The sequence below is a fragment of the Myxine glutinosa genome, chromosome 1 (assembly GCF_964187855.1).
Source record: "Myxine glutinosa chromosome 1, kmMyxGlut1.1, whole genome shotgun sequence".
Taxonomy (NCBI): Eukaryota; Metazoa; Chordata; class Myxini; order Myxiniformes; family Myxinidae; genus Myxine; species Myxine glutinosa.
This window is the reverse complement of record NC_136261.1, coordinates 348,555,722-348,580,401: the sequence shown is the minus strand read 5'-3', so window position 1 is coordinate 348,580,401 and position 24,680 is coordinate 348,555,722. Positions and strand designations below refer to the sequence as shown.

Here is a 24,680-nt window from a genome sequence, read left to right as displayed (position 1 = left end):
CTCTTAGGATTTCAAGTTAACTGGATGAAAATTGAGGATTTTAGAAATTTAACAGTTGGTGACATTTGGCCTATGTTGACCTTTTGACCCCAAAACAATAGGCTTCTTGCTTATGACCCGACCCACTCCACCATTTGGTGAAGTTTCGTGAAGATCGGTTGAAAATTGTGACTTGTATGCGACTGACATACAAACAGACAGACAGAATGAAAAATCACTCATAGAGCGACACTTGGAAAAAGAGAACAAAGCAGAATGGCACTCAATAGAGAATCCTTTTGATCTCACAAATAGTTGGTGGTTGAATTCAGTTAGCTGATGTGAAAATCCAATTCAAATTTCAAGTCAATCAGATGAAAATTGAGGCTTTTAGAAATTCAAAAAAAGTGGTTGACCTTTGGCCTATGTTGACCTTTCAGCCTACGCTGATCTCAAAAATAGTTGGTGGTTGAATTCAGTTAGCCGATATGTAAATCCTATTCAAATTTCAAGTCAATCGGATGAAAATTGAGGATTTTAGAAATTTGAAAAACAGTGGTTGACCTTTGGCCTATGTTGACCTTTTGGCCTATGTTGATCCCAAAAATAGTTGGTGGTTGAATTCAGTTTGCCGATATGTATATCCTATTCAAATTTCAAGTCAATCGGATGAAAATTGAGGATTTTAGAAATCTAAAAAAACTGGTTGATCTTTGGCCTATGTTGACCTTTTGACCCCAAAAATATATAGGATTTTGTCGGACCGCGAACTTAACCATTTGGTGAAGTTTAGTGAAGATCGGTTTAAAATTGTGTCCTGCAGGCAAGTACAAGTGAGCAGACAAACACAAACAAACAAACACACAAACCGGAGTGAGCAAAATACTTACAAAAAACAACATTTTTGCCTAGTAATAACGCAAAAGACCAACTAGATGCCTAGTAATAACGCAAAAGACCAACTAGATGCCTAGTAATAACGCAAAAGACCAACTAGATGCCTAGTAATAACGCAAAAGACCAACCAATATACTTGAAAAATCTTCGCTTTTCGCAAGTAACAAACAGCCAGACCGACAGAGGTGAAAACACAACCTCCATCAACCTTTGGTGGCGGAGGTAACAACTAAAACATTTACCCGCTGTGGGGAACAAGGTGGGGACTGGCATTTGAGAGTTCACCCTTCATCAGAGTAAAACGCACACCAATTCTCTTGACACACAACAATATATTCGGTGTGCTACAAACACGTTTATTCACTACCTTTTAATAATAATACTACTACTACTACCACTACTACTATAAGAGATCCCACATGCATCAACTGCTGCCGGCAGACGGGACATCCAGTGGTAACGCCCATTCGAGGGACGGAACACACATTGATGAATTACCCTGCCTGTAAAACACCAGGATGGTAGTTTATAGCTGGGTCGGAATTCAAACCCAGGATAGACAGCTTAGAGGTCTTAAAGGCGAGTGTGCGTACCTGTAGGTGCATCCTGCCAGCACTAATTCCACACTAACCAACAAGGAGAACTTTCAACGACTGTTATAGCCAGAAATAGTAAATAATCATCAGTCATTGTCATCGCCGCGCATGATTGATTCATTGTTCATACAATGCCATTGTTCATAAAATCCCATTGTTCATACAATCCCATTGTTCATAAAATCCCATTGTTCATACAATGCCATTGTTCATACAATGCCATTGTTCATAAAATCCCATTGTTCATACAATGCCATTGTTCATAAAATCCCATTGTTCATACAATGCCATTGTTCTCAGCGATGTCGGTGGATTGTGTCCCATAAACATTTACCAAACAACGACAGGTCGATACAACAATTGGTCGATACAAAACAATTTGTGTCCTTTCATCTTCGGATCAATACAGTGACGTGAAAAAGTAAGTACACCCCATGTAAAGTTTTGACTTTTTCAACATATTTCAACATACAGCTATTTGATCTTCATTTCAACAATATTGATAGATAAAGGTGATATAATGTAACAAGTACCATGAAATATTTACATTTTGTAGTCCATTGTATAATTTAAATAAACAAAAATGCAAATTTCACATGTGGAAAAAGTAAGTACACCCTTGGCTCTAATAGGTGGTATTGCCCCCTTTGGCAGAAACAACCTCAAGTAGGCGTTTCTTATAACTGTCTACCAGTCTCTGACATCGACTGGGAGAAATTTTTGCCGACTCCTCCATGCAGAATTCTTTCAGCTGTGCGATGTTTGAGGGGTTTCTTGCATGCACAGCTCGTTTCAAATCCCCCCACAACATCTCGATGGGATTTAGATCCGGGCTTTGACTTGGCCATTCCAGAACCCTCCATTTCTTTCTTTTCAGCCATTCGTTTGTGGATTTACTGGTATGTTTAGCGTCATTGTCATGTTGCAAGGTCCACCTTTGGTTGAGATTCAACTTTCCGACAGATGGCCTCACATTATCCTCAAGCACCCTCTGGTACAATGAAGAATGCATAGTGGATTATATGATGGTGAGCTGCCCAGGCCCTGATGCAGCAAAGCTGCCCCAAACCGTAATATTTCCACCACCATGCTTTACAGTTGGTATCAGGTTCTTGTGGTCAAATGCTGTCTTTGGTTTTCGCCAAACATGTCTTCTAGTACTGTGGCCAAATAGCTCTACCTACTCTCATATGTCCAGAGCACATTGTTCCACATATGCTGGTCTTTGCCTCGGTGTTCATTGGCTGACTTTAGTCTTGCCCTGATGTTCTTTCTAGACAGCAAAGGTTTCCTCCTGGCACACCTCCCATGTTGATCAATTTTGTGCAGCCTCTTTCTAATGGTAGACTCGTGCACTTTGACATCAACAGTGGCAAGAGCTACCTGTAGGTCTCGTGATGACATTCTGGGGTTCTTAGAGACTTCTTTCAGCGTCTTGCGGTCTGCTCTCAGGCTGCACTTGCTGGGGCGGCCTGCCCTGAACAAGTTGGCAGTCGTTTGGAATCTTCTCCACTTGTAGATGATCTTCCGGACCATCGAATGATTGATTTCAAATTGTTTGGAGGTCTTTTTAAATCCCTTCCCAGACTCGTAGGCATCTATAACCTTCTTTCTGAAGGCCTCAGAGAGCTCTTTTGATCTCGGCATGGTGACGCCGCACACTTCAACAACAAAGGGCAAACCAAACTAAATGTCTGAGGTTTAAATAAGACAGGTTCCTCCAAGATCCTGCCTAACGATGTTCTAATCATTTGCACCTGAGCTGGTGCACCTGATTCTAATTTTAGGTATTTGAAGTAGTGATAAATGTAGCGGTGTACTTACTTTTTCTACATGCGAAATTTGCATTTATGTTTATTTAAATTATACAATGGACTACAAAATGTAAATGTTTCATGATATTTGTTATATTATATCACCTTTATCTATCAATATTGTTGAAATGAAGATCAAATAGCTGTATGTTGAAATATGTTTAAAAAGTCAAAACTTTACATGGGGTGTACTTACTTTTTCACATGACTGTATTGATCCGAAGATGAAAGGAACACAAATTGTTTTGTATCGACCAATTGTTGTATCGATCTGTCGTTGTTTGGTAAATGTTTATGGGACACAATCCACCGACATCGCTGAGAACAATGGCATTGTATGAACAATGGGATTTTATGAACAATGGCCATGTTGGTTTGATTGGGGGGGGAATGTTTCCGGGGCAAAAAGAGAACGTGCACCTTTACTGGTTGCATCATTTCTGAAACGTGGCTGTGCCGCTGATGCAGTGCCCCCTATTACCAGTCAATTTTGCCAACCTCGGAAGGATGGTGGTGATAGTAGTAGTAGTGGTAGTAGTAATGGTGGTAGTGGTAGTAGTGGTAGTAGTAGTAATGGTGGTAGTGGTAGTCATAATGGTGGTAGTAGTAGTAGTCGAAATGGTGGTAGTGGTAGTAGTAGTCGTAATGGTGGTAGTGGTAGTAGTAATGATGGTAGTGGGAGTAGTACTGGTAATGGTGGTAGTGGTAGTAGTAGTAATGGTGATAGTAGTAGTAATAATGGTGGTAGTAGTAGTAATGGTGATAGTAGTAGTAGTAGTGGTAGTAGTAGTAGTAGTAGTAATGATGGTAGTGGTAGTAGTAGTACTGGTGGTAGTGGTAGTACTGGTGGTAGTGGTAGTAGTACTGGTAATGGTGGTAGTGGTAGTAATGATGGTAGTGGTAGTGGTAGTAGTAGTAATAATGGTGGTAGTAGTAGTAGTAGTAGTAGTAATGGTAATAGTAGTAGTCGTAGTAGTAATGGTGGTAGTGGTAGTGGTAATGGTGGTAGTAGTAATAATGATGGTGGTAGTAGTAGTAGTCATGGTAGTAATCTATCTATAATTCCAGTAATCTCTGTGTGTATGTGTGTGTGTATGTGTGTGTGTATGTGTGTGTGTATGTGTGTCTGTGACCGCTGTTTCTCGACAACCACGGGTCCGATATACTTGAAACTTGCCAGGTATATTGCTGGGGACCCGAGGATGTGCCTTTTCAAGGTTTCATATTAATCGGAGAAGTAGTTACCGAGCTATGGCGATTTATTTACCAAACTCCGCAAGCCGTTCGCTTTGGCTTTGCGAATGGACCAAACCATTTCATGTAAATAGAGGGGGGGGGGGATTGTCACCGTACTCGCAAGCCGTTCGCTTTGGCTTTGCGAATGGACCAAACCATTTCATGTAAATAGAGGGGGGGGATTGTCACCGTACTCACAAGCCGTTCGCTTTGGCTTTGCGAATGGACCAAACCATTTCATGTAAATAGAGGGGGGGGGATATAATTTTAGATATATATATAGTACGGGCATGCCCTAGTCTATCTATAATTCCAGTAATCTCTGTGTGTCTGTGACCGCTGTTTCTCGACAACCACGGGTCCGATATACTTGAAACTTGCCAGGTATATTGCTGGGGACCCGAGGATGTGCCTTTTCAAGGTTTGAAATTAATCGGACAAGTGGTTCCCAAGGTATGGTCACCGTACTCGCAAGCCGTTCGCTTTGGCTTTGCGAATGGACCAAACCATTTCATGTAAATAGAGGGGGGGGTTCTACCGTACTCGCAAGCCGTTCGCTTTGGCTTTGCGAATGGACCAAACCATTTCATGTAAATAGAGGGCGGGGGGGTTCTGTGGTCGTTACTGCCACGTGGTTTCAAAGTTTTTTTTTGTTGTTGTTTGCACGCATGTTTTTTTGCACCCACGTACGGGCACGCTCTAGTCTATCTATAATTCCAGTAATCTCTGTATGTGTGTGTGTCTGTGTGTTTGTCTGTGTGTTTGTCTGTGACCGCTGTTTCTCGACAACCACGGGTCCGATATACTTGAAACTTGCCAGGTATATTGCTGGGGACCCGAGGATGTGCCTTTTCAAGGTTTGAAATTAATCGGACAAGTGGTTCCCAAGGTATGGTCACCGTACTCGCAAGCCGTTCGCTTTGGCTTTGCGAATGGACCAAACCATTTCATGTAAATAGAGGGGGGGGTTCTACCGTACTCGCAAGCCGTTCGCTTTGGCTTTGCGAATGGACCAAACCATTTCATGTAAATAGAGGGGGGGGGGGGGGTTCTGTGGTCGTTACTGCCACGTGGTTTCAAAGTTTTTTTTTGTTGTTGTTGTTTGCACGCATGTTTTTTTGCACCCACGTACGGGCACGCCCTAGTGGTAGTAATGGTGGTAGTAGTAGTAGTAGTGGTGGTAGTAGTAGTAGTAGTAATGGTGGTGGTAGTAGTAGTAATAAATGTAACAGCACATTGGGCATTTGCATAGGGCCGAGGGGAATGTTCACATGCAGTCCAGCCAAACCTTCTTGTGTTCCTTGGCAAGGCTACAACCGTGCTCCATCACAACAATGTGGTCTGCTTAGCGTTAACGTTTGAGCTTGTATATCATGATTGCCATTTGTAACTAGGTTCAAATTCCAGAGGCACCGTTAGCTTAGCCACTGTCCTAATGTCACATTATCACGTAATTAATATACATTGGTACCTAATCATTATAAAACCACTGTAAAGACATCAGGCAGGGTAACCTAGTTGGTAGTGTGCTCTCTCTTGACCTGTTATTTAGATCTGATTTACAACAGGGTCGAACTTGATTTAAAAATAAATAAATGTCTTTGTGGTGCGGTGCCAGCAGAGGGTGCTGCATCTTAAAGCACGCCATCTTTGGACAGGAAAATGATGCCATCTGTACCTTTTGAAAAGAGTTGACCCTTGTGTCAGTGTGTGTAAGCACTGGCTGACTGTATAATTTTGATGACCTGTAGTCTGTCAGAGGGTTTAGGTGTAATATTGGAGGAAAATAATGACCGGTCACCCCACTGTGGTCACATCCACAACCTGCAACGAAAAACAAAAATCCCAAACAAGAACCACACCAAACAACAACCATACTGAACTCTGTCGCAGGTAAAAACATGGATCGTTTCAATAGCACAGGCATGATGGGCCAAATGACCTCCTGTGCCAGGGTTTTCTTGGATTTATTTGTAAAACTTCAGCAATGCATCTTTACCAACACAACCTGAAAATGCAACAACTTCCACCACCTTACTTCGACATCTGGAGTTACTCGGGTGTATTCCAATCATTCACCAAGATGTGCAAATTGGACTAAGAGTCGACGACGATTTCGGTCCACAAGTCTTTATCAGTCTAGGATGGGTAGTGGGGGTAGGAACGGTGCGGTTGTGCTGATAATGCAGTGCCCCTTGTGGTTTTGTACCTTGACCAATGTTTGTTTGATTTGAACTTAACCGATGACGACTTACCTAATATTGAAGATATCATGATGGGATCTATGCTAGCAGACAGGACACCCAGCTTATCAACAATCCCAGCACGTGGAGACACCCGAAAGGAGGAGGCGCACCTATTGTGAAAATTTCCTGTCAATTGGACCAACGGTTGCAGAGAAAATCATATTTATTCTGTGCGGACAAACAAATGAAAAATCGGTCAGACACCGAGGACTTGCCGGAATGTACTTTTTTATCGGCCATTTTGGACAAACATGGCGGCTGAACCACGTGACCGATGACGTCATCATTATTTGTTTTCTAAACTAATTTATTCCTAGATTATGCTCAAGAAATTTCATCGTGATCGGATTAAGTTTTGTACTTGTCGAATTATGACGTCATAATGGAGGCACCTATGACATCATTAACATATTTTATTCCCCATGGAGTTCTTTACAATGAGCTATGTCTCAATTTTTTCTATTCAGCACTTTCAGAGATATAGAGGTGCAAAGTTTTTCAGTTTTTCCAAGATGGCAGCAGAACCACGTGACCGATGACGTCATCATTTTTTTTCTCCACCAGTTTATGCCTACATGGCGCTCAAGAAATTGCATCTTGATTGGATGAAGTTTTGCACTTGTCAAATTATCAAATTATGACGTCATAATGGAGGCCTTGGGCCGAGAGTTAAAAATTGGGCAGTCTATTCCAGGGCAAGACAAATATGTGTGTAAAGTTTGGCGATTCTACGTGCAACGGTGTGGACGTTGTGCTGCGCACAAACAGACAGACAGAGGTGAAAAATCGGTCAGAGACCGAGGACTTGCCGGAATGTACTTTTTTATCGGCCATTTTGGACAAATATGGCGGCCGAACCACGTGACCGATGACGTCATTATTTGTTTTCTAAACTAATTTATTCCTTGATGATGCTCAAGAAATTGCATCTTGATCGGATGAAGTTTTGTACTTGTCAAATTATGACGTCATAATGGAGGCACCTATGACATCACCATTAACATATTTTATTCCCTATGGAGAGTTCTTTACAATGAGCCATGTCTCAATTTTTTCTATTCAGCACTTTCGGAGCTATAGAGGTGCAAAGTTTTTCGGTTTTTCCAAGATGGCAGCCGAACCACGTGACTGATGACGTCATCCCTTTTTTTTTTTCCTCCACCAGTTTATGCCGTTATGTCGCTCAAGAAATTGCATCTTGATTGGATGAAGTTTTGTACTTGTCAAATTATGACGTCATAATGGAGGCCTTGGGCCGAGAGTTGAAAATTGAGCACCGTCTATTCCAGGGCAAGACAAATATGTGTGTAAAGTTTGGCGATTCTATGTGTAACGGTGTCGACGTAGTACTGCGAACAAACCGACAGACACAGACAAACCAACTGATCAAGGCAAGTAACAAACAGACAGACCCACAAATGCAACCGACCAATATACTTGAAAAATCTTCGATTTTGCAAGTAACAGACAGATGAAAAAAATCACTTGTAGAGCGACACTTGGCAAAAGAGAACAAAGTAGAATGGCACTCGGTCCAGCATCCTTTTGACCTAAAAAAAATAGTTTGTGGTTGAATTCTGATATGCAAATCGTCTTCAAATTTTAAGTTAATCGAATGAAAATTGACAATTTTAGAAATTCAGCTTATGTTGACCTTTTGGCCTATTTTGACCTCAAAAATAGTTGGTGGTTAGTTGGTTTCAGTAAGCTGATATGCAAATCCTATTCAGATTTCAAGTCAATCGGATGAAAATTGAGGATTTTAGAAATTTGGCCTATGTTGACCTTTTGGCCTATGTTGAACTCAAAAATAGTTGGTGGTTGAATGCAGTTCACCGACATGAAATTCCCATTCAAATTTCAAGTCAATCGGATGAAAATTGAGGATTTTAGAAATAAATGGTTGACCTTTGGTACATGTTGACCTTGTCACCTATGTTGATCTAACAAATAGTTTGTGGTTGAATTCAGTGACCTGATATGTAAATTGTTTTCAAATTTTAAGTCAATCGTATGAAAAGAGGATTTTAGAAATCTGGAAAAAGTGGTTGACCTTTGGCCTATGCTGATCTAAAAAAATAGTTGGTGGTTGAATTCAGTTAGCTGATATGAAAATCCTATTCAAATTTCAAGGCAATCGGATAAAAATTAAGAATTTTAGAAATTTGAAAAAAAAGTGGTTGACCTTTGGCCTATGTTGACCTTGTGACCTATGTTGAACTATGCTGATCTAAAATAAATAGTTGGTGGTTGAATTCAGTTAGCTGATATGAAAATCCTAATCAAATTGCAAGTCAATCAGATGAAAATTGAGGATCTTAGAAGCCTAAATTAGAATTGAGAATTGAGAAACTTAGAAATTGCACCTAAATTGAAGACCTTTGGCCTATGTTGACCTTTTGGCCTATTTTGACTGATGAACATGTTTCGTCATTGTGGGCTCATGAGCTTGGCGAGGTCCAATCCATTGTCTGTACTGTTGCATATTCTGGAAACATCTCTCACAGATTCATGTAATTTCACAAAATGTTGCAATTTCAATTTATTCCAACAAGCTCAAACAGCTGCAGCTCAAAGCAGACCTAAGCAGTGGAGTCTCAGCTTTAAAACCTGGCTTGGTGGTATATTGAGATTCATTCCAGAGAACAAGATTCCTTATCAGTTCCTTAACCGTTTTGAATGAACTGCTTAAGCTGCTTGGCGATAGCTCCAGAAGAAACGTGGGTTGTCACTGTGTTCAGTTACCGAGTTTCTTGAAGAGCGCTTGCCAAGTTGATTAAACTATTCCAAACCGTTGATAAGGAAAGGATGGCTTGGCAGGCACTCTTCAAGAAAGTTGGTAACTCAACGCACCCCTTGAGATCTACCTCCAATAACTCGACCGTTTTGACAACACTTGCAAATAATCTCAGCTGGAAAAGCACAACAGTCGGAGAAAAAAAATCGGAAGGTCATCAGAGTAGAACTGGAAAGATCAGCATGTGTATACCAACAATGATATAGTATGTTAGTTCAATCTCATGAAGAACAGCAACAAAAATATTCAGCTTTAGATGACTATCTGCCAGCCAAATGTTGGGTTGCACTGGGTAATTCAGCCATCATCTGCTCGAGTCAAGCCAATCAGCCAATCTCCTCCAGGCAAGCCAACCATCATGTCCTCGAGCTCCAGGCAAGCCAGCCATCATCTCCTCTAGCTCCAAGCAAGGCAGCAATCATGTCCTCGAGCTCCAGGCAAGCCAGCCATCATCCCCTCTCGCTCCAAGCAAGGCAGCAATCATGTCCTCGAGCTCCAAGCAAGGCAGGAATCATGTCCTCGAGCTCCAGGCAAGCCAGCCATCATCTCCTCTAGCTCCAAGCAAGGCAGCAATCATGTCCTCGAGCTCCAAGCAAGGCAGCAATCAGTCCTCGAGCTCCAGGCAAGCCAGCCATCATCTCCTCTAGCTCCAAGCAAGGCAGCAATTATGTCCTCGAGCTCCAGGCAAGCCAGCCATCATCCCCTCTAGCTCCAAGCAAGCCAGCCATCATCCCCTCTAGCTCCAAGCAAGGCAGCAATCATGTCCTCGAGCTCCAGGCAAGCCAGCCATCATCTCCTCTAGCGCCAAGCAAGGCAGCAATCATGTCCTCGAGCTCCAGGCAAGCCAGCCATCATCTCCTCTAGCTCCAAGCAAGGCAGCAATCATGTCCTCGAGCTCCAGGCAAGCCAGCCATCATCTCCTCTAGCTCCAAGCAAGGCAGCAATCATGTCCTCGAGCTCCAGGCAAGCCAGCCATCATCCCCTCTAGCTCCAAGCAAGGCAGCAATCATGTCCTCGAGCTCCAAGCAAGGCAGGAATCATGTCCTCGAGCTCCAGGCAAGCCAGCCATCATCTCCTCTAGCTCCAAGCAAGGCAGCAATCATGTCCTCGAGCTCCAAGCAAGGCAGCAATCAGTCCTCGAGCTCCAGGCAAGCCAGCCATCATCTCCTCTAGCTCCAAGCAAGGCAGCAATTATGTCCTCGAGCTCCAGGCAAGCCAGCCATCATCCACTCTAGCTCTGAGCAAGACAGCAATCATGTCCTCGAGCTCCAGGCAAGCCAGCTATCATCCACTCCAGCTCTAAGCAAGACAGCAATCATGTCCTCGAACTCCAGGCAAGCCAGCTATCATCCACTCTAGCTCGAAGCAAGCCAGCTATCATCCTCTATAGCTCTAAGCAAGACAGCTATCATCCACTCTAGGTCTAAGCAAGCCAGCTATCATCCTCTATAGCTCCAAGCAAGACAGCCATCATCCACTCTAGCTCTAAGCAAGCCAGCCATCATCCACTCTAGCTCTAAGCAAGCCAGCCATAATCCTCTTTAGCTCTAAGCAAGCCAGCCATCATCCTCGATAGCTCCAAGCAAGCCAGCCATCATCCACTCTAGCTCTAAGCAAGCCAGCCATCATCCACTCTAGCTCAAAGCAAGCCAGCCATCATCTCTATAGCTCTAAGCAAGCCAGCCATCATCCTCTATAGCTCTAAGCAAGCCACCAATCATCCACTCTAGCTCTAAGCAAGGCACCAATCATCCACTCGAGCTCTAAGCAAGCCAGCCATCATCCTCTATAGCTCTAAGCAAGCCAGCTATCATCCACTCTAGCTCTAAGCAAGGCACCAATCATCCACTCGAGCTCTAAGCAAGCCAGCCATCATCCTCTAGCTCTAAGCAAGCCACCAATCATCCACTCTAGCTCTAAGCAAGGCACCAATCATCCACTCGAGCTCGAAGCAAGCCAGCCATCATCATCTATAGCTCTAAACAAGCCAGCTATCATCCACTCTAAGCAAGCCAGCCATCATCCTCTAGCTCTAAGCAAGCCACCAATCATCCACTCTAGCTCTAAGCAAGGCACCAATCATCCACTCGAGCTCTAAGCAAGCCAGCCATCATCCTCTATAGCTCTAAGCAAGCCAGCTATCATCCACTCTAAGCAAGCCAGCCATCATCCTCCAGCTCTAAGCAAGCCACCAATCATCCACTCTAGCTACAAGCAAGCCAGGCATCATGTCCTCTAGCTCCAGGCAAGCCAGCCATCATCCCCTCTCGCTCTAGGCAAGACAGCCATCATGTCCTCTAGCTCTTGGCAAGCCAGCCATCATCTCCTCTCGCTCCAGGCAAGACAGCCATCATCCCCTCTAGCTCGAGGCAAGACAGCCATCATGTCCTCTAGCTCTTGGCAAGCCAGCCATCATCCCCTCCAGCTTCAGACAAGCCAGCAATCATCCCCTCTAGCTCCAAGCAAGCCAGCAATCATGTCCTCCAGCACCAAGCAAGCCAGGCATCATGTCCTCGAGCTCCAAGCAAGCCAGGCATCATGTCCTCAAGCTCCAGGCAAGCCAAGCATCATCTCCTCTAGCTCTATGCAAGCCAGGCATCATGTCCGCTCGCTCTAGACAAGCCAGGCATCACATCTTCTAGCTCTAGACAAGCCAGGCATCACACATCTTCTAGCTCTAGACAAGCCAGGCATCACATCTTCTAGCTCTAGACAAGCCAGGCATCACATCTTCTAGCTCTAGACAAGCCAGGCATCACATCTTCTGGCTCTAGACAAGCCAGGCATCACATCTTCTAGCTCTAGACAAGCCAGGCATCACATCTTCTAGCTCTAGACAAGCCAGCCAGGCATCACATCTTCTAGCTCTAGACAAGCCAGGCATCACATCTTCTAGCTCTAGACAAGCCAGGCATCACATCTTCTAGCTCTAGACAAGCCAGGCATCACATCTTCTAGCTCTAGACAAGCCAGGCATCACATCTTCTAGCTCTAGAGAAGCCAGGCATCACATGTTCTAGCTCTAGACAAGCCAGGCATCACATCTTCTAGCTCTAGACAAGCCAGGCATCACATCTTCTAGCTCGACAAGCCAGGCATCACATCTTCTAGCTCTAGACAAGCCAGGCATCATGCCCGCTCGCTCTAGACAAGCCAGGCATCACATCTTCTGGCTCTAGACAAGCCAGGCATCACATCTTCTAGCTCTAGACAAGCCAGGCATCACATCTTCTAGCTCTAGACAAGCCAGGCATCACATGTTCTAGCTCTAGACAAGCCAGGCATCACATCTTCTAGCTCGACAAGCCAGGCATCACATCTTCTAGCTCTAGACAAGCCAGGCATCACATGTTCTAGCTCTAGACAAGCCAGGCACCACATCTTCTAGCTCTAGACAAGCCAGGCATCACATCTTCTAGCTCTAGACAAGCCAGGCATCACATCTTCTAGCTCTAGACAAGCCAGGCATCACATCTTCTAGCTCTAGACAAGCCAGGCATCACATCTTCTAGCTCTAGACAAGCCAGGCATCACATCTTCTAGCTCTAGACAAGCCAGGCATCACATCTTCTAGCTCTAGACAAGCCAGGCATCACATCTTCTAGCTCTAGACAAGCCAGGCATCACATCTTCTAGCTCGACAAGCCAGGCATCACATCTTCTAGCTCTAGACAAGCCAGGCATCATGTCCGCTCGCTCTAGACAAGCCAGGCATCACATCTTCTGGCTCTAGACAAGCCAGGCATCACATCTTCTAGCTCTAGACAAGCCAGGCATCACATCTTCTGGCTCTAGACAAGCCAGGCATCACATCTTCTAGCTCTAGACAAGCCAGGCATCACATCTTCTAGCTCTAGACAAGCCAGGCATCACATCTTCTAGCTCTAGACAAGCCAGGCATCACATCTTCTAGCTCTAGACAAGCCAGGCATCACATCTTCTAGCTCTAGACAAGCCAGGCATCACATCTTCTAGCTCTAGACAAGCCAGGCATCACATCTTCTAGCTCTAGAGAAGCCAGGCATCACATGTTCTAGCTCTAGACAAGCCAGGCATCACATCTTCTAGCTCTAGACAAGCCAGGCATCACATCTTCTAGCTCGACAAGCCAGGCATCACATCTTCTAGCTCTAGACAAGCCAGGCATCATGTCCGCTCGCTCTAGACAAGCCAGGCATCACATCTTCTGGCTCTAGACAAGCCAGGCATCACATCTTCTAGCTCTAGACAAGCCAGGCATCACATCTTCTAGCTCTAGACAAGCCAGGCATCACATGTTCTAGCTCTAGAGAAGCCAGGCATCACATGTTCTAGCTCTAGACAAGCCAGGCATCACATCTTCTAGCTCGACAAGCCAGGCATCACATCTTCTAGCTCTAGACAAGCCAGGCATCACATGTTCTAGCTCTAGACAAGCCAGGCACCACATCTTCTAGCTCTAGACAAGCCAGGCATCACATCTTCTAGCTCTAGACAAGCCAGGCATCACATCTTCTAGCTTTAGGCAAGCCAAGCATCATGTCCTCTTGCTCTGGGCAAGCCAGGCATCATGTCCTCTTGCTCTGGGCAAGCCAGGCATCATGTCCTGAGGCTCTCGGCAAGCCAGCCATCATGTCTTCTAGCTGTAGGCAAGCCAGCCATCATCATCTCGATGCAAGCTATCCCACCGAATTCCTTGCAACCCATAATGATAGCAATTGCAATTCATAGTGAGAGCCGACAGGAACCCTTGAGTGATTACCAGGACATCACAGAAACTTTTTATGTACAAGTGGAGGATTGTTGAGAAACCAACTCAAAACAACAATATCATTGATACAGTAAGACCACAACTTCACAAAGCAAATCAAACACTGAAAAGAAGCCACCGTGTGGTTGGTAACAGCACGTGGTTTTTAAAAGGAAACAAACCTTGCTTCACTTTCTTTTTCGGTCGTTCTTCGTTTTCATCCTCTTCAACATGACCATATTCATCTCGTTCATCCACACCTTCTCCGTCTGTCCCTATTTCCCTGTCACTGTGATTAGTTCTGCCCATCTCCTCTTCCAATCTTACATCTTCCCCTCCCTGAACAGCCTTCTTCTGTCCAGGTCTCACTCTATGCAGTTTCTTCTTTTTTTGGGGCTTTGCTCTGCGTCCAGCTGTCACTTTCTTCTCAACATCTCCATCACTTTCCTCGTTATGCGTCCGTTCAACTTCGCTCTCGATCTCAGATTCTTCATCCGGCACATCACTCACATCAGCATCCTCAGTCTCCCTTCCTTGCTGACCAAACCGCTCTTCTCCCAGATCCCCAGTTCCAAATATTTCTCGGCTTGTGTCTTCCGTCCTTACTTCGTCTTGCAAGGCAGGAGTACAGAAAAGCAATAGCAAACAAAACGCAAACCTCCCGTACATGCTCCACCACTTAATCTCTCGCCTTTGTCTGGTTTATTTAATTCATCGAATTCTGCGTCGCACTTTCAATAGACTCCTCGTACTTTGATCATCTGCACCGAACTCTTTCGCATGAAAATGCGTTCCCTGCTCTTCATCGCACAAGCTCCGCCCCCTGACAAAGCCCCGCCCATCATTGCAGACACACACACACAGGTCTGTTCATCCTATATCAAGTCCAGTCACGTCTCGGTGTGCGCGCTCAGCTTGTAACGCGAAATAACTCGGAAAAGCTCTTTTATTCCAAAGCACAGCAAATGCTAGATAAACGGAGCGAACGTATTCACATGCAATCTACAGATTATGCAATCAAGGCGACTAAAACAATCACAACATTCAGTACGATTATGAAGGAAGAGGGATGTACGAACCAAAACCCAAAACGGTAAACTCGTTTGACAACCGCCTCCCAGCAAAGCACGACAAAAGGGTAATTTCTTGCAGAAAAGAAGCCATATACAGCACAAGCGAGACAAACATGTACGACAATGCTGAAACATTGAGAAAAAGAAAAGTGCTGTAGGTTGCCCCAGATGAGTCGATCCTTGGAGGTGTGCCACGTTTTACCCCTTCATATGCTGTTACATAATCCCAGGCAAAGAGGTTTTAGGAACCCCACTGCACATGGATTAAAAAGCAAGGACGTTTAAAATTAGGGAAAATTAAAAAGAATCCGCACATGCGTGGAGCGTACGAACAGCACGCTCTCGCTAGTTCAAGGCACATCAAATGTGTGTCTTACAAAAACAAAAATGTGAGCATCTCGTTCTTACAATCTTTTTGAAACGCACCTCATACAAAACTAATTTTCACCACATTTCAGAGTTGTGTTGTGGCAGGGGGGCCCGGACGGGCGGACAGGGGATAGAGTCGAGCTAGTTATAAGCAAGCGACGTGGTGACCGTAAACAGTTAGGACACCCGGTAAACAGCAATGGCTTTGAAACTGAACCCACCAACGGAGAAGCAGATGTTAACACAGTGGTAAGAACACGAGCGCCTCAGGCTTTCAAAGTCAGTTAAAATAAGTGTTTCACAGGAGTTTGATAATTATAAATTTACAATATCAGAGTAAGTGCTTCCAAGGGTATCGAAGAGGTAATGACGGTACACCAAAAAAATTAAAAGTAAAAAATAAAAGTATTATTGCTATTAGTTCCGAAAGTAAAAGGTAAACATTAGTGTAAGAAAGAAAAAATAAAACAAAACCCCAAAAAACGATGGTCCGAGGAGAATGGAACATAATGGGTATGACAAATATAGTTGAGAGCAAAGTGGCGTAAAGGTCAGAGCTTCTTGAGGCGCTGATTAAGATGTCTGCGGCTTCGCTCTCCAGCCCAGGAGCGAGACCTTTGCCGACAGGCCTTCATCTCAACCTTATGAACCTCCGAGTCCATGGATACGTAACACTGAGGCTCGCACGAGGTCTGTGGGAATGAAGAACATGACGCATGGTTCAGCAAGAGATACGCAATTGTTTTAAACAGCTCATCGTGCAAAATGCAAACAGTCAGAAGAAGAAGAAGAAGAAGAAGATTTTAAGAAGGCATAAACAAGAATTGGTGAGGAATGAAGAACGAGTATGATCAAAGTTTAATTCAAAATCCAATATGTATTTTCATGGGAGGGACTTGCTCCTGCTCTATCCATGATTTGTGCCCAGTTCCCCCCCCCCCCCCCCAAGCCCAGGCCTCCACTCATTTATCCCCCCCCCCCCCCCCACCTCCCCACCTGTGAAACAAAAGTCCACATCCTCTTCAATCTCAGCCTTCCCTCCAGGTCTTCAAGACAGCTGTTCACCACCATCTCAGATCATCCCTATTCCAAAATAATGATCATTCTACACCAACTAACTCTTCCCTAGCCCACCTCTAGATATTTCCAGTTTTTCCTTCCTGAGAAATAGCTTCTGTATCCATCTTGTCCATCCCATACATCCTCCCCTACGCCTCATCCCTCATTTGTCAACTTCTCCCTCCATTTTGTTACTCAACCCTGCTGTTGGCGTGTGTTCCATCCCCTCTCTTTCTACTATTGTTGTTGTTGTTGTTCTGTTGCGTCCTAATCCATTCTACGTTTTAGCTCCTCCACGAACCTCAAATTAATCCTCACCTGGCAGTGGTTAGTGTCCATTTCTGAGTTGGAGATCAGCAGTTCAATTCTGACCCTGGGCACTCAAAACCCATAACTAAACATTGTACGCACTTCTTCCTCCTTGACGCTCAGGATTTGAAGGATAGAGCATAGACATACCTCTTGGGATGGCATCCCATTGGGAAAGTGAGGAAAGAGGGCTTAGATTACTCCTCAAAATGCCACACTGACTACGTAGAGAAATGAGACAGAAGATGGCGTTGTCACGAGTATCCGGAGTGCAGCAGGAAAGGTTTGTTTGTCTAACGTCTGTCTGCATGTAACAGCTCCTTCATGAGCCTAACAACCTGTAAAAAAATAATATATATATACATATATAAGAGTTGGTGTCCATATTTAAAAAAAACAAGACCGAAAGTCGAAGCGGCGTAGCTGCTTTCTGATACACTACTCACAATAAGTTAGGGATATTGGCAGGTTCTTCGGTGTGGTTGATTTTGTGTATTAATTATGTTGAAAAAAGTTGTTGGTCCTAATTCTATGATTATTAATGTGTGAAAAAACACAGCATTCTTGATTTCAATACCCTAACCCTAACCCCTATATAAAAAATAAACACACACAATATCCTAACTTATTGTGAGTAGTGTACTTCAGTTGAAGTTGAAGAGGATAGTATGACCTGGGTGGAGATACCAGTTAGCAAATAATGTAAGTATTGAATTATTTTGAAGTACTCCAAGTCTCTAAGCTGTCTGTCACCATGGAAGTGAAGAGATTGCAGACACTGGTTTATTCTAAGTTTTGCATCAACAATGAACCAACCATACACCGCTTCAATCCAGTGCCTTTACAGTCACGACAAGGGAATTGCAGTGTTACGTTTATATTTACTATATCGTAATTATTAGCATTATTATTACTAGGGCATGCCCGTACTATATATAAGCTAGGACGTGCCCGTACGTGGGTGCCCGTTCCTTGCCAAAAAAAAAAAAAAAAAAAAATTTGTGTAGGGGTGTGTGTGTGTAAACATCCTAGGGCGTGCCCGTACGTGGGTGCAAAAAATCATGCGTGCAAACAACAACAACAAAAAAAAACTTTGAAACCACGTGGCAGTAACGACCACAGAACCCCCCCCTCTATTTACATGAATGGTTTGGTCCATTCGCAACGACCACAGAACCCCCCCCCCCTCTATTTACATGCAATGGTTTGGTCCATTCGCAACGCCAAAGCGAACGGCGAACGGCTAAATCGCCATAGCTCGGTAAGTACTTGTCCGATTAATTTCAAACCTTGAAAAGGCACATCCTCGGGTCCCCAGCAATATACCTGGCAAGTTTCAAGTATATCGGACCGGTAGTTGTCGAGAAATCGTTGTCGCATACATACACACACACATACACACAGAGATTAGTGGAATTATAGATAGATTACGAAGATGATGTTACTGTATTAATAAACTGAGGCTAATTATTTGCTCCCGCAATAATTAGTTCACCGCTTCTCATAGTCATCCATGAACCATACACCACTTCAATCCAGTAACTTTGCAGTCAAGACAACGGGATTGCAGTGTTACAATTACATTTATTATATTATTATTTATGTTATTGTTATTATTACAAAAATTATACTACTGTATTAAGAAACCTGGGCTAATTTGTCCAAATCGGCCTGAGGGCGAGTCATGAAGGCATGAAGCCCAAGGCCTATACATACTGTGTCGTTGGAAGATCCGTAACGCCGATGCTTTCGATATTTCATGGTATTTTTAACAATCAATTTGTTTGCGTTTCACACTGAATGAAAAAACGTAAAGGTAGAGCATGGCGATTGTGATATATGACAGGTTTGACAATATGTTTAGCCTGAACATATAAATCAAAATGGCGGTGTGTTCAGTCAGCTGTCGTACGCCCTAATGACATCAGACGTAATCACATCTCCCTGTTGTGACTATATCCTCAGCTCTGATTAGTGTATGTTTGTGAGGGACATACATACATACATACATACATATAAACATACAAATAAACAAACACTGTTCTAGATGGCTTTGCCCTACGGGCTACGCCGTAAAAATTTCACGAAGTTTCAAATAGATACTATGGTAGTTACAGACCAGGAATAACTGTAGAGATGGTAAGGTGGCAATTTATTTGCCACGATATGGCCATGGTAACAGTGAAATGGCCTATCATAGCACATGATGACCATTGTCACCACAGAAGGTGATGACAAATGTAAAAATCTCAATTTGTGATAAAAAGAAAGATTCAAAAAATAAAAATAAATCCACAACATGCAACATTAATTTTCATCCAACCGCACCTTGGAGTTTGAAAAGAATTCGCGATAGCCCCCAGCCAGGATGTAAAGTTCAGGGTAATGTAGATAAGGGTACGTGTTGATGTTCCTGTCAACTTCTCGCACATGGTGACACCTGTGGATACAACGACACTCGTTCACCAAAAGGTACAGGGCTTGATTTCAAACAGCGGTCAATGTCTATTGCCGCAAGTGCATTTACAGAGTTGCCTGAACATTCAATCCACACGTGTGTTTTATACTGCTCAATAACAAGTGACATTACATTTTTGGCCCACGGTTGACAGAGAACTCGCAGTGGAAGATTAGGATGAGACGCCGTTCAGGAGATGCCGACATCGACGGCGTATCGAACAGCAGGGTACCAGCAAGTTCCTCAGTGGGTACATTGATAGCACCCTTGAGGGAAAAGGATGAAACAATATTTCATTAATGCTAAAGAAACGATTCTATTTAAAAAAAAAAAAAAAAAAAAAAATGGGTGGTGCATCAAAAAGACAAGAACAACAAAGGAGAAATCAAACCGTGAATCTCTCCGAAAATAAAGTCAATGGTTTTGATCCGAGCCACCTTTATGTGCCCGCCGGCGAACTCGTATGGATAGCGACAGTCGACAACAATGAATTTATCCACGGCGTCTTCAAATTCTCCATGAAGTAACACAGACATCTGCATCATGGAGTGTAAGGAGGTGTCGCCAGGTAAGACAGGTAAAGAATGTTCTACGTCCTCCCAAACAAATGATTCATGGCACAATGGCAGAGTCTTGCTCGATTTCCTGTGCAGAGGAGTTCCTTACCGTCTCTGGAGAAATGTACTTTAGGGCTTCGTCCAATCCTGGAATGACTGGCAAGATAAAAGGCTGACACAAAGTAGAGAGAAGGGCCATTAGGATATTCTCGATTACCAACCCACATCTCAACCAATTAACCAGCAAGAAAAGATAATACGACACACCTTGGTGAAGTCTCCGATGAGGTCGGGATTGTTGGAAGAGATTGTGAGAGCGTGATCCACAACCGCGGCTGCAGACCATGATCGACGTCGCCGGGCCTAAGAGCCACAAGAGACGAAATATAATACAAACTAGAAAATAGAATGCGACGCGAATGCATCGACGGATACGTCTCCGCTCGCGTTACATTTGTTTGATCTCAATTAAAGGACAGGTAAAAAAATTAAAGATCACACGAGAGAGTGTGCTAGAGAGACAAGTAGAAAGACAACATCAGACGCTTCCAACTCAAGTTATGGTCAGCAAAATGGTTTTCATAGGACATATGACCTTTGACCTCACAATGTAATCAGTTCATCATCGTATTACAGTCCATACTTATACTAGGTTTGGTTGAACTCCCTTCAACGGTTCACAAGTTATCGTGGCAACAAAAAAAAACTATAATGGTGGACGGACGGACAAACTGAAAACGTAATGCGTCCGGCCTTTGGCTGTGGAGGCATAAAAAATATTTCGTCTCTACCGTTATCTTTTCATTTTAGCCACATGCATCCATTGCTGGCAGAAACAAAAGGCAATTTTTCTTTCCAATGATCCAAGGCTCAAAGTACAGCTCGTATACAAATCACATGTCAGACAAGCATTCGACAAAATTAATGTAGTTTATGGGATTTGCAACTTCAATCCCAGCATTATGAGCTGTGGGTTTAGATGGGAACACCAAACAGGCCAAGGCCATACAAGAGTGAAATTAAAAATCTGACACGGAATCTTGTTCATGACAATTGGCCCAATAATAATGCTCATTGTTGAACCGTATGACGCTCTGGTCAAAACAACATCTTCAACTTGCCTCATGTATAGGCTTGTTGATCGAGGCGGCTAGCCTCACCGATATTTAAATAGTTTGCACTGACCAAATAGAGGACGTCTTTGATGGGGAACCACAATAAAAATGTAGCCGATTTTTCAATAGGTTTTGAAGTTTGACCAGTATATATATATATATTACATGTAAAACAGATGGCCTTCCGTTCGTCCATTCACAGTTGCACCGATTGGCTGGTGTGAGGCTACGTGCAATGTGATTCGCTCCTGGCAAGATTGAATAATACATCGTATAGGCTTATTAAAAGCCTGGTGTTGGCTTAGCGGTTAGGATCCTGGGTTTGAATCCCGGTCGATCGCTGAATTAACGCCAGGGGGGTTGACTCAGCCCGTCATCCTTCCGAGGTCGGCAAATTGAGTACCAGTTCACTGGTAATTCCCTGTGTGTCGCAAGAGGCGACTAACAGGGTTGGCGGCAGGAAGGGCATCCGGCCATAAAACATTGCTTCAAAAAAGGGGAACACAGTGCCCCAAAAAGGCCAACCTCTGCTCTGCGGGGAAAAATGGCCTCTAAAGGTGGTTCTTCTTCTTCTATTGCCTTATTAAAAGCTGATATTCGAAATCCGATTCCATATTTCATGATCGGAACGCGTGGCCGAAATAATTATGTCGCCATCGAGAGTGAAATCAGAACAAAATTAGGAAAAAAGCGCATTTTTAAATTAAATGGTTAAATAACAGGTGATTCCCTCAGATGGACATTAAACTAACACCCCATCTTCCAACATTAGTTGTTGACGTTAAAGATCCCCACGGTGTCCTTCACGAAGAGCGAAAATGAATGAATGAATGATCGTTTTAAGGCCATTTTCCCCACTACAGCGGGGGTTAGCCTTGCAGGCCCCATGACAATCATGGTTCCCTGTTTGAGGCAATGTTTTTATGGCCGGATGCCCTTCCTGACGCCAACCCTTAGTCGCCTCTTACGATGCGCAGGGATACGGTGCACCTATTCTAAACCGGGGTACACACCGGGATCATTCATCCCAGCAAGCTGGTACTCAATTTGCTGACCTCAGAAGGATGACAGGCTGAGTCAACCCCCCTGGCGTTAATTCAGCGATCGATCGGGATTCGAACCCAGGATCCTAGGATCCCAAGCCGGCACCCTAACCGCTAAGCCAACACCTTTCCGTTCCCTTCACGAAGAGTGAGCGAGCTATTACCGGCACCCTGAACAAATTACAAATTCCTGCCTGAACTACTGCTGGGAAGGCAAGGTCAAACCACCCAGTATGACCCTTGCTGAGGAAGCTGCTTTGGCAGCACCGAAGCTCAGTAACGAGTATGGTACATCAGATATTGAATACAGTACAAGTAACAACTGAATAGTGAAAGGAAAAAAAAAAAAAAAAACTGCAAAAGGAAATTAAAGCCGTTGAGAAAGGATAGAACACGGACATTTAGAGAAGAGGGGGGGGGGGGGGGGGTAGGAGAGAACAGAGGAGGGAACGGGCTGTGAGGGAAGGTAGAGGTGAGTGACAGTGGAGTGGGGGAGGGAACGGGTAGTGGGTGAGGGAGTCGTTGCTGTTATAAATGATACAGGTAACGGCAATCCCTAGTTGAAAACTGAGGAATTGAAAGACCAAAACAAACTTGGAGCAAAAGCATTTATATGCTGGAACTGCAGCCGCAGCTCGAGTACAGCAGTGAAGTTATCCTTGATTGTGTGCAGATTTGTACCCAATCTGTATAATTCAGCAGGTTCATTCAACCCGACCCTATCTTATCCTATCCCTGCTGAATCAAGGACTCCACGACTACTCCATGGCTCAGATCAGGCAATATTTCGTGCACCCAATGACTCGATCCTCGAAAGCCCTCACCACATGCAAGGGTCGAGGAGTCAGAGGGAGCACCCGGCACCCATTATTAGCCGGGGTCCGTACCCCTGCGCGGCTCATCATTGCCAAGGAGGTGGGTTTGACCCCTACGTAGAGCCAATAGGCTCGTGACCGAACTTCAAATTCATACTCACCAAAGAACTGCATTTTTATGCAGTCTCAGGGAATTGGAGTTGTAATTTTTTTTTTTTTTTTTAATCAGCCATACAGCATGCAAGCATTGCTCCCCCTAATCCTAACCCCTTGCCCCCATAAAAGTTAACACTGAGGCACCTTTATACAAACCAATAAGACATTGGAAGAGAATGGATAGTGCACATTTCCAATCCAGGATGATATTAGGAGCTATGCTCTCAGATGGGAACATCAAGCAGGCCAAACAAAACTGAAGATTTCAAAACAAAACTGAAGATTTCCTTTCCTTCCCTCCATTACCACTTACCTGAAGACAAAATACGTCATTTTCAACTTCTTCTGTAGGTACGCTCCTACGTCTCTTGTGCATCAAGGGAGAAGTTTCACTGCTCTGGTTTCCTCGCTTTCCCCCTTCTTCCACTAGTTCCTGGAAATTGATCTGGTGTGGATGACACAGGAAAGACTATTCAACAAATCCTTGCCACCCCACTTCTAGAATCCAAACCTACGAGATGTTCCCAATTTCATAATTTCCCAACCACCTCTCCCGTCCTTTGCACTCCCAAGCCGTACCCCAAAGTCGCACGACGTTCTGGGGCACAGAGGTTTGGTGAAGAGGTCCGTCAGGCCCTTTGGACATTTTGAATCTTCCTGCAGAACAAACGAGGCAAATATCTCAAGGCACAAGAACCAATGTTGGTCAGCGAGCATAAAGCAAAGCATGCACTGCAATGGCCATAACGGATGAGCAGCTGGCAAATTAGTTTGCAGGAGCAAACGACATTTCTTCTGCACAATACGTCGTTATAAAGGAAGTATGGTCTAAAAGAAAGGCAAAGTTTAATCTCCCCGTGACTCGAGTACTTTGATCCTCTAGCGGTCTAATCAAACGGTAAACAACCGTAAGCACACGTGAGGAGGCAGGGCATTACCAGGGTCGTTTATTTTATGGATCCCGTGGCCCGTCCCAAATTTATTTCCTTGCAAGTAAACAGGAATACAAAAACAGGTTACTACCTGGTCCAATATTACAAGGTTCAGCTATCCTACTGCCCACCCCCACTCCCAAAAATAAATAGATAAATTTTAAAAGGACAAAAAATATAATAAAGTCAAAAAAAAATTGAGGTAGGAAGGTACAAGACCGGGGGTCAAATTCAGAATATCATCACATAAATTCATGCATCCCGCAATGTTGATTAGATTTGCAATGTGAAATAGTTTTAAAAGATCCCATAGTGTCCTTCGCAAAGAGTAGGCAAGCTATCACCGGCGCCCTGTCCAAACTCCAAATTCCAAATTCCTGCCCTTATCCTGCAGTAGCATCACAGCCACACCCCCCTTCCCTCAGCCAATGATGCTATTCGCGGCCTTGTGCTGCATACAAAAAGACAAAAGCGACAAACCATAAACATCGAGCAACCGG

The 24,680-nt window shown here is 44.0% G+C and overlaps 2 protein-coding genes across 2 annotated transcripts in view; both read right to left on the bottom strand.

The window, feature by feature from the left end:
- Positions 1-15,087, bottom strand: part of LOC137413232 (inactive carboxypeptidase-like protein X2) — a 68,838-nt gene extending 53,751 nt beyond the window's left edge. Inside the window, exon 1 of the mRNA XM_068098630.2 lies at positions 14,477-15,087. Within this exon, the coding sequence (XP_067954731.2) occupies positions 14,477-14,963 (487 nt within the window). The 5' untranslated portion in view covers positions 14,964-15,087. The remainder of the gene's footprint in view (positions 1-14,476) is intronic.
- Positions 15,088-15,222: 135 nt separating this feature from the next.
- The window catches only part of LOC137413239 (M-phase inducer phosphatase 2), a 61,267-nt gene continuing 51,809 nt past the window's right edge, over positions 15,223-24,680 (bottom strand). Inside the window, exons 9-16 of the mRNA XM_068098643.2 lie at positions 23,828-23,905; positions 23,562-23,693; positions 20,387-20,482; positions 20,229-20,291; positions 20,000-20,098; positions 19,695-19,828; positions 19,433-19,544; positions 15,223-16,428 (exon numbers count right to left, since the gene is read on the bottom strand). Of these exons, the coding sequence (XP_067954744.1) occupies positions 16,288-16,428; positions 19,433-19,544; positions 19,695-19,828; positions 20,000-20,098; positions 20,229-20,291; positions 20,387-20,482; positions 23,562-23,693; positions 23,828-23,905 (855 nt within the window). The 3' untranslated portion in view covers positions 15,223-16,287. The remainder of the gene's footprint in view (positions 16,429-19,432; positions 19,545-19,694; positions 19,829-19,999; positions 20,099-20,228; positions 20,292-20,386; positions 20,483-23,561; positions 23,694-23,827; positions 23,906-24,680) is intronic.